This window comes from Mytilus edulis, chromosome 6, assembly GCF_963676685.1.
Source record: "Mytilus edulis chromosome 6, xbMytEdul2.2, whole genome shotgun sequence".
Lineage (NCBI taxonomy): Eukaryota > Metazoa > Mollusca > Bivalvia > Mytilida > Mytilidae > Mytilus > Mytilus edulis.
This window is the reverse complement of record NC_092349.1, coordinates 73,001,914-73,015,479: the sequence shown is the minus strand read 5'-3', so window position 1 is coordinate 73,015,479 and position 13,566 is coordinate 73,001,914. Positions and strand designations below refer to the sequence as shown.

The 13,566-nt window shown below is 31.1% G+C and overlaps 2 protein-coding genes across 2 annotated transcripts in view; one reads left to right on the top strand and one right to left on the bottom strand.

The window, feature by feature from the left end:
* The window catches only part of LOC139528366 (uncharacterized), a 47,973-nt gene extending 47,305 nt beyond the window's left edge, over positions 1-668 (bottom strand). Inside the window, exon 1 of the mRNA XM_071324316.1 lies at positions 448-668. The gene's annotated coding sequence lies outside the window, so the exon portion shown is untranslated. The remainder of the gene's footprint in view (positions 1-447) is intronic.
* A 4,250-nt stretch (positions 669-4,918) lies between these two features.
* On the top strand, positions 4,919-12,043 carry LOC139526605 (uncharacterized). Its single transcript, XM_071321764.1, has 4 exons — positions 4,919-6,655; positions 7,996-9,673; positions 10,232-10,363; positions 12,021-12,043. The coding sequence occupies exons 1-4, from the start codon at positions 4,919-4,921 to the stop codon at positions 12,041-12,043; spliced, it is 3,570 nt and encodes a 1,189-aa protein (XP_071177865.1).
* Positions 12,044-13,566: the final 1,523 nt, after the last annotated feature.

The window sequence follows — 13,566 nt, the reverse complement described above, 5'->3', positions numbered from 1 at the left end:
GGAGCACTTGGAAGACCCAGCAATATACCGTTGTTTGTAAGGACACTTATGTAGTTTAGGTATCCAATACAGTGATGAAAGATCCAGTTTTTCATCTTTGGTTGAAATACCAAAGGAACAAAGAACAGACTTATGATTATCCAGGATTTTCTCTTTGGTAAGTGTCGTGTCGTAAACTGTTGTTTGAGTTATCATTTCTATAGATTAATTCCTAGATTAGATCATAGCCAGATTAAATACAGGCTCCTTGTTGAAGACCGTTCTTTGAGCTGTAAAAATAAACTCTGAAGTTGATATCGTTCAATAAATAACACATAGGGTTCTTTATATAACATATAGTTTAAACATAATATTATGTGAAAGTATGAACACTATAGTTATTGCTTCATTTTTTTTTTTTCGCTTGTACTTTTATTCATTGATAACAAACGTAATTTAAAAACCTACCTGAATTAATGGTGGTGGTTTGTTTTCGACTTTCTTCGAAATTAAATGGGCCCGTAATCATGAATGATCACTACAAGCCTGACATTGACTTTTTACATTTCCAAAATAAAATTAAGTTATAAAATACACTTTTCCCAGAACTCAACCGCCATAAAAGAATAAAAGAAATGTAATATCACGTCTTATGACAACACACTTTGATTTGTGCCAAAAATAAGTAATACACCTTTATCGGGTACAAAAAATAAGGTGAATTCTCGGTATCGTGAGGTTGTATTTAACACATTTAGGTTAAGGTAATTTTAACTTATTATATGATAATAGATGAGTGATAGAACTTGGTATGTTTACAACTCAACATATGTGGTTAATTAAAGTTTTTTGGAAAGTTATCAAAATATTGTTTGTATAGGGGATTGAATAATAATGAATTAAGATATAATATAATGTATTTAGTCTAAACAGTATTTATTAATGAAATATTTCAACAAAAAAATATTAGAATGTTACATGAGATTCAAATATGGGATTCGGAAACATGTTTGGAAAAACTTTTATAAATCCGTAAAATATATTTAAGATACATAGATTTCCTATAATAGAAAAGATATTACAGTGACCATTGTTCCTATTAGTAATTGCATCATAAGTTATCTTGTTTATCATTTCTTGTTTGAAATACTAGCTATATTAGTTCGTTAGTGTTCGACTAAATATATAATAAGGGGTTTTTTTCCGACCGCACACCTCATATGATCAAATTTGTTTTGCTGGACCAATGTATTTGAGCATGAACAAAGTCAGATTTGTTTCTTGTCATTCAGCCAATGATCTAGTTAGGTAAGATTTGTGTCGTTCAGTTGAAGACGATGTAGCAAAGTTAGTTGTTTCCTATTGAAATGACTTTTCGAAAAGACATATAAGAATGTGCACGCTGCGTTAACTAGATGTTGACTTTGTTATTTGTTTGGTCTGATCCAACTGTAGAAAGGTTATATAAGTTTATATTTGCCTAGAACAACCGAAATCCGAGTCAGGAAATTTAGATACGATCTTGGTAAATTAATCAATTTTTTAAGTAGACTTATATTAAAAGGTTATAATCCTGGTACCTTTGATAACTTTTACCTATTCAACACTGAAATTGAAACTTTGAATATTATTTTATTGGTATAAATATTGATTTTGTTTCAGTAATTAAAAAACATGTTACAAATATTTACTCTCAATTGCACAATATCGTTTTTTCTCTGACTCTTAGTGTCGTTTTTTTCACTAAATCCGTTGGATATGTATTGATTGATATTTTAGTCTTAGATATAAGAATTTTTATGTATTGTTATTGGCTTTGAACTAGCTGTCAGTAAAAACTAAAATCTTAAAATCCCGAACGCCGAGGATATATTCAAAACGGAAAGTTCCTAATCAGATGACAAAACTAAAAGCTCAAACACGAAACAAATGGATAACAACTTTCAGATTCCTGACTTTGTACAGTCATTTTCTTTTGTAGAAAATTGTGGATTAACTGCAGTACTCTCAGGTCTGCACACAATGTCTTTTTTTAGGGCGATGCATAAGTACCAGTCAACGTCCACTCTGTGTTTTTATTTGTATTTATAGTGGTATCCATCTGATGAGTTCAGCCTTTTTTTCAACTGATTTATATAGGTTTTTTTTTATGTTGTACTGTTACACATGTTACACCACTGTTCCAGGTTATCACAAAGATGTTTTATCCTTTGAGCTCACTTTAATTACTACTGCAGTAATTTTCACATATAAATTGACACAAGAACATGAAATTTTGTCTGTGTAAAGGTTTAAACTCGAGATTGTTTGATACAATAAAACTATGTCAAAATTCCTTTAACACCAGAAGTACAATGGTTGGGTCCTCAACGGATTTGTATTTGCCAGTGCTTCATCTCTAAATGATATTTTGTTTGCTTTTACAATATTTGAATAGTCAGTTAATTAATGATATCGATGTTCCATTTGCCATTTAAGACTTGAATGAATTATATAGACATTTCGTTTTTCTTTTTATGAAGAACACGTTTGGCTGTAGTTAATTGTACCTTTTCCTTGGGTTAAACTCCCATTAAAGTAATGTCATCCATGTTTGCAAATACATTCAATTGGTATGAAAAGTTATTCTCTTAATATCAAACCAAATAAATGTAAGCATTTTTTCGAAAACTAAGGATTTTTTTATCCCAGGAATAGATTACCTTAGCCGTAATTGGCAACAACTTTTAGGAATTTTGGGTCCTCAATGCTCTTCAACTTTGTACTTGTTTGGCTTTATAACTTTTTTGTTCTGAGCGTCACTGATGAGTCTTATGTAGACGAAACGCGCGTCTGGTGTATTAAATTATAATCCTGGTACCTTTGATAACCTTTTTTCCCGAGTTCTTATAAAATATGTAGTCTTTGCTAAATTGGATAACTGCATTTAACATTCAATGCCTACACGAATGTAGATATCAAATAGTTTGAATGGACAGCATATTTTGGTGTTAGCGCATGAAAACGATGAGTATAAATCGTAAAGTTCTTCATTAATTTTATTGAATTAAAAACAACAGTAGCATACAGCTGTTTGAAAGTCATAAATCGATTTAGAGAAATTAAATCAGTGGTTACAAACTAAAACCGATTGAAACACCTCAACCATAAGAGGAAAACAACAAGTGCAACAGAAACGACAATGCAACACACACAGAAACTAACTACAAGGTAACACTTGCCATTTTCCTGACTTTGGTACAGAACATTGTAAGGAAAAAGTACGGGTTGAACCTGGTTTTGTTGCTAGTAAAACATCGTGCTTTAATGGCAATGTTAAATATCAAACTAAAATGACAACAGTACATAACAGGACTACAGTACAAATGCATGCAAGAACATTCAGGACAGAGAAAAACACAAATGAACAATACAACTGTACATTTCGACATGCTTATAGTACTAGTAATCTAATTAAAATATACTCTGCAATGAATACTTATTTATTTTCTGTGAAAATAGTGCTTTTAATAGCAAAACACTCGAAACAAATAAATAAACAGTGTGTGGTGAATTTTACCTTGAACCGATCGACCTATCCGCAATTTTTTTTTAATTTTACAAATTTCTCGGTATGTACGCATTGAGTGTATATACATAAACCTATTTGACTGTCTACGTTAAAGTCAATTACAATCTCTATCTCATGAATACAATAGTACACCAATTAAAATTTTAATTGTTCTGTACGATGTATTTCGTTTAAAGGGAAAAATCCTCGAAATGTATGTTCATCATTTGTTACATTAACTGTTGTGTTTAGAAATATTCCCTTGAAAGAAAACTTTTTTTTATTTTTCAAGTACGTGTCTACACAATTAAGTCATTATAATCCCTATTTAAACTCTTAGTAGTAATAATTTACATCAAAATTCGAAACCCACCTTACGATTAATTAAAACCCTGCAATTGGTCTTATGATAACTTACAAGTCCGTCTTTCGTGAACGTAATACATTGTTCCTTACAGTTCAAATCGTGTCTGCTATTTATCATTACTGATAAAGTTAAATAGCCAATTTTGCTGTCTTTTAAAAATTCTAATAAAAAGAAACATAAGTTACTTTCGTATAATTATTCTTAAGATTATCACCCCTGATTTTACTTTTAATCCATTATTCACATTTTCTATTGTTACTGGCAATTTAGTCTACTCAAAGGTCATCAAACTAACCAGACTGATAAATTATCACAAAGTACGCACTTTTCGTCTACATGACACTCATCAATGTAGCAGGAATACAACAATTGCTGGTCGGCCAAATTAGGAACGAAATTAAAAAGCATTTAAAATTCGAAATATCAAAACTTGTAACAAAAAAATAGCCGATTCCGTCGGCGACTAAACTTCTACCTTCAGTGGCAACGTTCAAGCAAAACTCATTAAAACAAACTATACCTTAAGTTAATGTTTTCCTCTTAACCAGTTAATTGTGTCTTCAAATCCGTGTAAGGAATCTCAAAATAATGTAATTAATCATTCTAAAGGAAGTGTTTTCAAACAAATAACGATATGTTACTGTATCTTTCTACTGTAATCAATTAACTCTTATGAAACTAAATATATTTACCTGCATTTCAAAACAACTAATAAATTTAAATGCAAAATATATATATTGAAAAAAAACCAAACCGAGGCTAATGGCGGCCCCCAGCACATTTTTAGCTCTAACAAAATATTTTTAAAAATGAGCATTTAATAAGCCAAAAATACACAAAGAACCAGCCAAATTAGGTTTAAACATGAACTAAATCAACATACAAACATTCAGCTACATATATGTAAAGGGTTTGTAAGAAATAACACGTACGAAGTGCATCAGAAAAGCACATGCCACATCACCATTATCGACACCATAAACTTTGTATCGTGGTCCTGTCCACTGTAATATAAATGGAAAATGGCGAATTCAGAAATAAAAAAATCTAGTCGAGTGAGAAAAAACTTTTACGCTGTTGCCAAAGGCCATACTACGGGCATTTTCACCTCCTGGAGCCTGTGTAGTAGAAGTGTAGATAAATTCCAGGGACAAATATATAAAGGCTTCCCTGACATCAATAGTGCCCTTGACTTCCTGTCACCTTACTCCTTTAAATGCACAACAACACCAGTGTATGACGACCTTGGGAAAAGGAAAAATGTCAAAGAATACCAACATACATGCTGTAATTGTGATACATCATTGTCAACAGAAATCGTAAATGATCAATCAGAAAATTCAAGAAATCATAATATTAACTCTGTTATAACGAGTAATTCAACATCTGAGCTTATCGATTCTGACACAGATTCCAACATATCAGAACTGGAATGTCAGGATGACCTCGAGAACACCGTTATCTCAATCAACACTGACAATAACAATAACACAGCTCCACTAAAACAGCATGATGACCTTCAGTCACAGCAAACAGAGCTTAAACGAGTATTTCAGCTTGCCAAGACATGCTGTATATGCCATACCCAAGACGACTCAAGCATGATAACCTGTAATTCTTGTAACAAATGGATTCATTACTCATGTACAAACTTACCACCTTATATCCTTTTTACCTTAAGCTCAACACAAAGAAAATACACGTGCCGAAAATGCGTTGTTATACCTGAAGATTTTATTCAAAAGTTGGAAAACAACAAAAATGCATCGACCACCAACGCTTCATGTCAGACATCCATAGACAATCAACCGGATGGTTCATATCTAGACAGTGTAGCTAGCAGATTTCAAGAATCATTAGTAACATCAATCAATACATTAAATAGAGACTTGCCAAATCGTGAAAGTGACTTGACAGCAACCATAGAGAAAGTAAACAACATAGAGCAAATTCTAAAAGAAAAACTTGCAACAATCATAACAATGTTAAGTCACTCAAATAAAGAAAGAGCACAAAGTGATGCTTCATTATTAGAAATTGGTAAAAAAGTAAAACAAACTTCTCTGAAGCTAGATCAAATTCAAAAAGACATTAAAGTACTTAATTCACTTCAAGAGCCATCACTCTACGAGCTAGTAGAGAAAAGCTGTATGATGATCCCTATAATTAAGAATGCAACACAAGACTTACCAAAAGATAGGAAGAAAATGGACGGAGTCGTACAACAAGTTCAAAAATTAGGCAATCAAATCAAAACGTCATCTGAAGAACATCAGAGCAAGCTTGAAGATATACATGGCACCATGCACGCGTTATCAGAAAATACAACTAAACCAAACTACATGTATGCATGCAAAGTTCAAAACAAATTTGAATTGTTAGAAAACGAAAAATTATGTACAAATATTGATGTTGAAAAGGTATCTGATAAAATATGTAATAGTGATGAAAATCTTTGTACTAATTTTAATGAAAAAAATGAGCACAATGATACATTTACACCAGTAGTAAATTCGCCAAAGGGCAACACACAAAACAAAAATTCTGTAGGTACTTCACCAAAGGGCAACACACAAAACAGAATTTCAGGCCAAAGTAGTCAAACAACAAAAAACCCTGATCACACAAGGCAGAGTATAGATAAACAAACCAATAAAAGAGGTAGCATCAACAAACAAAACACACAAAAAAAGATTTTATTGTTAGGAAACTCTCACCTAAGACCAATTAGAACAAATGAGTTTATTAGAGGCTACTCAGTAAGAAAACAGTTATGTTACACAATTGAAAAAACCAAATCATATATTAAATCTTGTACTGAGGTATTTGATTGTATAGCCTTGCACCTCTTCACAAATGATGTAAGAAACAAAGAAAACATGGAGAACGCCTGTGGAGAATTCGCTTCCCTAGTTGATAGCATACATGTAAAATGGCCATCTGCTTCTATAGTAGTCTCATTGGGAATATGTCGAGGAGACTCTTATATATTGAACCAAAAAATACAAGAATGCAATATAATCTTGCAGCACATATTCATGCATAAAAAGTACATACACCTTTGTGATAATTCTTCCTTGGGGTACAGAGGCAATGCAAACTATAGATTTCTAAATTTTGACAAGGTTCACCTCAACTTTGAAGGAACCAAAGTGTTTGTCACAAACCTCAAATATGCATTATATAAAGCACTTAATATTAAGAGAAATAGAAACACTCAAGGTAGTTGGATATCAGATCAAAACAATTATGACTGGAATTATCCATACTTTAGATAATATGATTGAATAGGCACATACATGTATGTAAAAAATGTAACAAGACTTTAAATTGTTTATTATTTTTGCATTATTATAGATGTTTATATACTTATAGTTTCCTACATATACATGTACTTCTCTAGTTAAGAATTTAAGTACCATGGTCACTGTTTTTATGATCTGTATATGGATTATTATTTAATTTTTTAATGTGAGATTAAAGACTCAAAACACTAGTGCAAATGATATGTTACAAAAGTTAATAATATTAAAATCAGGACAGATAAAGTTAGTTAAAAAGACCATCATGACACTGACTTTTTTATTTTGTAAAACATGTTAAAAGATACATGAATGAGAACTAGATTTTAAAGAAAAAAAAAGAAAAGAATTATATTATAAATGTATATCATAAGTAACAATTTTTGATTTTTATTATTAACTCTTCTCCTCTACAGAGAGAGTCTGTATACAATATCTTCAGACATAAATATTGTGCGAATCTATAAATTATAGAAATACATGTATGTACACACACGCAACAACTGATATATGTATACATTTCCTAAGAAAATGTACAATTTTATGAATATAAAGAAAAATATATATGTACTTTATTTTATACATCACAAATCTCTGTAGTACACAGTTACATGCAACTCATATTTTTATGACTTATATTTACTGGTTTTAGTGTATGCTTATTTTATTGATCATTGTAAGCACACATGATTTATACAAAAAAAAACTTGAAAATTTCAACATGGAATATCAATGGTTATATTCGTAAGGGATTTAACAAATTTGAAGATGATATTTTTGTTGACAATCTTTTACAGCAAGACATTTTTTGCTTGCAAGAAACCCACTGTGATCTGGATAATTGTTTAGAACTTCCAAATTTTCAAAGACCGGTTCATCTTATAAGACCTAGAACCAAACCTAGTGGGAAAAGACATGGTGGCTTGTCAGTATATATACTTAATACAATAAGACCGGGTGTTAAATTTTTAGAACATGCCACAAATGATTTTATATGGTTAAAGTTAGACAGAACATTCTTCGGGTTTCAGGAAGATTTATACATTTGTTTTGTATACAATCCACCTGAAAATTCTTCCTACTATAGAAAATTGGATTATAATATTCTTGAAATGATTGAAAATGATATAGTAAAATATTCCCAATCAGGAAAAATCATGATAGCAGGAGATTTAAATGCAAGAACTGCTTGTGAAATTGATCATATCCAAATGGATTCAGACAAACATATTCCATTATTTGACAATTACAAATGTGATTCTAGTCTAATTCAAAGAAAAAGTAAAGATAGTTCTATTAACACTAGGGGCAGACAACTCCTATCTCTATGTATATCTTCATCATTGCGTATCCTTAATGGCAGAACAATGGGTGATTTAATGGGTGCACACACTTGCTTCCAACCTTTAGGATGTAGTGTTGTTGATTATTTTTTACCATCTGAGGAACTCTTACCAAATTTCACATATTTTCACACTCATAATTTTTTACCTGATTTCTCAGATCATTGTCAGATCTCATGCATGTTAAAATGCAACACAAAAATTTATGAAAGAAACTTAAATCTAGCTTTAATGCCAGATAAATATATATGGGATGATAACTCAGTCTCAGCATTTCAAGATGCCATAAATTCAAATGAAATCAAAAATTTTATTAGACAGTATAAAGATAAAATTTATGACCAAGATTCAATTAATAATGCCGCAGAAGATTTAAATAAGATTTTTCTAAAAGCCGCAGATTTATCACTAAAGAAAATTCTTAGAAAACCCAAAAAAAGCAAGAAGAAGAAAATTAAAAAGAATAGAGAATGGCAAGATCAAGATATAATAAATTTAAAACAAAACTTATATCGAAAATACAAATTAATGCAAAATCACAACACAGATCCTTATATACGAGGGTCCTTTTTTAAATGCCTGAAATCATATCGAAAACAAAGAAGAGCAAAAATAAGAAAATTCAAACAAGACATCATGAATAAACTCGATAATTTATATGATCAAAATCCCAAAGCCTATTGGCAACTACTAGATAAAATTAAAAATATCTCAAATAATAGTCAAAACAAATCTGAGAATACTATCGACCCATCTGAATGGCAAGAATACTTTCAAAAATTAAATAAGAATGAACAATATAGTGATGATTTGATTAAGAAGAAACTTGAATCATTCCATAATGAAAATGTTTTTAATGAACTTGACTACTTAATAACACCTGAGGAAATAGAAAAAGCAATAAAAAGTCTTAAGAATTCTAAATCGAGTGGATTCAGCATGATCTCGAATGAAATGATAAAATATAGCCAAACTGTTTGTATCCCTCTAATACAAAAACTCTTTAATTTAGTATTTTCCAGTAGTATTTATCCAAAATTATGGGGCCAAGGCTTTATCACCCCCCTTCACAAGTCTGGATCTAAACATGATCCATCAAACTACAGGGGCATTACTATTGCAGATAACATAGGCAAGTTATTTAATTCAATTCTAAATAACAGGTTGACAAAATTTTTAAAAACTAGAAATATAATTAGAAGTGAGCAAATTGGTTTTACTAAAGGATGTCGCACAACAGACCATATGTATGTGTTAAATACCATCATTCAAAAATTTGTGAAAAATAATTCGAAGCCTCTGTATGCATGCTTTGTAGATTTTAAGCGTGCATTTGATTCAGTTTCACATCTCCACCTTTTTTACAAACTTAAATGTATAGGTGTTGGAACAAAATTTTATGACATTATAAAATGTATGTATGAAAACACAGAAACTTGTGTGAAAATAGACCAATACAGGACAAACCTTTTTAAATCAAATATAGGAGTAAGACAAGGGGATAATCTCAGTCCCTGTCTCTTTAATATATATTTAAATGATTTGCCAACCTATTTTGACCAAACATGTGACCCAATCCCATTAAATACACATCCTTTAAATATTTTAATGTATGCTGATGATGTAGTTCTTTTATCATCATCAGAGCAAGGACTTCAAAATTGTGTTAACAAATTAAATAAATTTACAGTTGATTATAAAATGACAGTTAACATAAAAAAGACCAAGGTTCTTGTATTTAACAAATCAGGAAGACTTAAAAATATTAAAATATCATTAGGAAACCAGACTTTAGAATGTGTACAGAACTACACATACTTAGGTATAAATTTTTCATCGTCTGGGAGTTTCCAAATAGCAAAGAAAGAACTTTATAACAAAGGAATGAAAGCATATTTCAAATTAAGGAAGACCTTTTCAGTGGAAAGCCCAAAACCTAGTACTTTATTACACATCTATAACCATACAATCCGACCAATCTTGTTGTATGGATCTGAAATTTGGGGTTATATACCACATAAGAACCAAATACATTTGGATAACTTTATATCAAAAGAAACTGATTATCTTGTACTAGAGAAAATTCATACTAAGCTTTGTAAATTTTCACTTGGAGTTAATATAAAAACATCAAATATGGCATGTAGAGGAGAACTAGGTTCACTCCCTACACTGTATTATGTAATAATGAATATGGTAAAATATTGGATCCATCTTATGAAAGATATTGAACCTTCAAATATTATTCTAAGGGAAGCCATAAATCTATCTCATTCTATGGACAAACATAACCAGGAATCTTGGATAGGAAGCATTAAACATATATTTAAATTTCTAGACTTAGAATATCTATTTGTTAACCAGTCAAACTTTAAACAAAACCATATTCTAAAAAAAATAAAAACATCTTTAACTATTAAATTTAAAGAAAGCTGGTTAGCGAGTTTAGAAAGCAATTCTGGGAAGTGTACTAATTTACAATCTGGCAATAAATTAAGAACTTACAGAAAATTTAAAAATATTTTTATGTTTGAACCATATTTAAAAATGAATTCAAAAAAAGACAGGCAAATAATCACAAGATTTAGAACTAGCTGTCATGATCTTGAAATAGAAAGAGGGAGGTATATTGGAATTAAAGCTGAAGACAGAAAGTGTAAGTTATGTAAGAACGCAGTTGAAGACGAACTACATTTTCTTTTAAAATGCCCTGTTCTAAAAGATACTAGATCTCAACATCTATCTAATTTAAATTCTAAATTCAAAAATTTTTCAAGATTACCTGATGAAATGAAATTTGTTTGGATTCTTTCATCTGAAGATTTGTTTGTTACTTCAAACTTATCTAATTTATTGCACTCCCTTTTTGAAGAACGAAAGAAAATTATAGAAAATATTGTTGTTTAAAAAAAAAAAAAAAAAAAAATAGAAGAAAAAATATATATTATATATATATATATAAAAATTAAAATTGATCAGGAGTTGTCTCCCATAGACCTAGAACTATCCTAAAGATTTATGTAATTTCTCCAGGTCACAGTGGCACCCATAACAACTATGTTTTGTCAATAACTTGGTTTATATCAGGTTAATTAGTGTAAATGTGTATTCATGTGGTTTTTTGTTTAATTGTACTTTAATCATTCTAATCATTTTCTGTGCTTTATTTTGTAATTCATTTGATTGTATAGCTCAAATTTTGGGCACCATGATTGGTTAATAAAATTATCTTATCTTATCTTATGACCTATAGATTCCTACATCTAATTCATTTTGACTTTGTTTGATTTTGTCTCATTGACAATCATAATATAACATACATGTACTTCTCATTTACATCTGGTATACAATTATTATTATCATCATGGGCATACCACGAAATGTTATGTGGTATGAGTGCCAATGAGACAACTCTCCGTCCAAGTCCAAATAAAGGAAATGAAAGCATTTATAGGTTACATTGTTGTTTTCGTTTTTAGAATATTTTATTGCTAAACAATAATGTTTAATAAATCACGAAAGAATACTTTATCAATGTTACCAATATAAAATGACGAGGTTATATAGCCTATATAGACAAGTAAAATCAGTCCATTTATATTAATAAATATTTATTTTAAACTATAAATAAATCCCGTCTCACATAACCATTGAATAAATAATGTTTAATTTATCTATATACCTACCAACATTCTAAAACAAATTTCAGTTTGCATAACATTACTTTCACTCCCTTGTTATGCTAATTACGATGACGTATTCTATTCGAATGATAGGCTGAGATATTACATTGATATCCACCTCTATGTACACCTTTTTTTAGCTCACCTGGTCCGAAGGGCCAAGTGAGCTTTTCTCATCACTTTGCGTCCGGCGTCGTCGTCCGTCGTCGTCGTTGTCCGTCGTCGTTAACTTTTACAAAAATCTTATCCTCTGACACTACTGGGCCAAATTAAGCCATAATTATCATTGGGGTATCTAATGTGTCCGGTGACCCGGCCAACCAACCAAGACCGCAAAGGCTAAAAATAGCACATAGGGGTAAAATGCAGTTTTTGGCTAATAATTCAAAAACCACAGCATTTAGAGCAAATCTGACATGGCGTAAAATTGTTTATCAGGTCAACATATATCTGCCCTGAAATTTTCAGATGAATCGGACAACCAGTTGTTGGGTTGCTGCCCCTGAATTGGTAATTTTAAGGAAATTTTGCTGGTTTTGGTTATTATCTTGAATATTATTATAGATAGAGATAAACGGTAAACAGCAATAATGTTCAGCAAAGTAAGATCTACAAATAGGTCAACACGACCGAAATTGTCAGTTGACCCCTTTAGGTGTTATTGCCCTTTATAGTCAATTTTTAACCATTTTTCGTAAATCTTAGTAATCTTTTACAAAAATCTTCTCCTCTGAAACTACTGGGCCAAATTAAACCAAACTTTGCCACAATCATCATTGGGGTATTTAGTTTTAAAAAAATGTGTCTGATGACCCGGCCAATCAACCAAGATGGCCGCCATGGCTAAAAATAGAACATAGGGGTAAAATGCAGTTTTTGGCTTATAACTCAAAAAACCAAAGCATTTAGAGCAAATCTGACAATTGGTTAAATTGTTTATCAGGCCAAGATCTATCTGCCGTGAAATTTTCAGATGAATTGGACAACCCGTTCTTGGGTTGCTGCCCCTGAATTGGTAATTTTAAGGAAATTTTTCCGTTTTAAGCTCACCTGGCCCAAAGGGTCAAGTGAGATTTCCTCATCACATGGCGTCCGTCGTCCGTCGTCCGTCGTTAGCTTCTACAAAAATCTTCTCCTCTGAAACTACTGGGCCAAATTTAACCAAACTTGGCCACAATCATCATTTGGGTATCTAGTTTTAAAAAATGTGTCCGGTGACTCGGTCAACCAACCAAGATGGAAACCAGAGCTAAAAATAGAACATAGTGGTAAAATGCGGTTTTTAGCTTTTAACTCAAAAACCAAAGCATTAACAGCAATCTGACATGGGGTTAAATCGTTC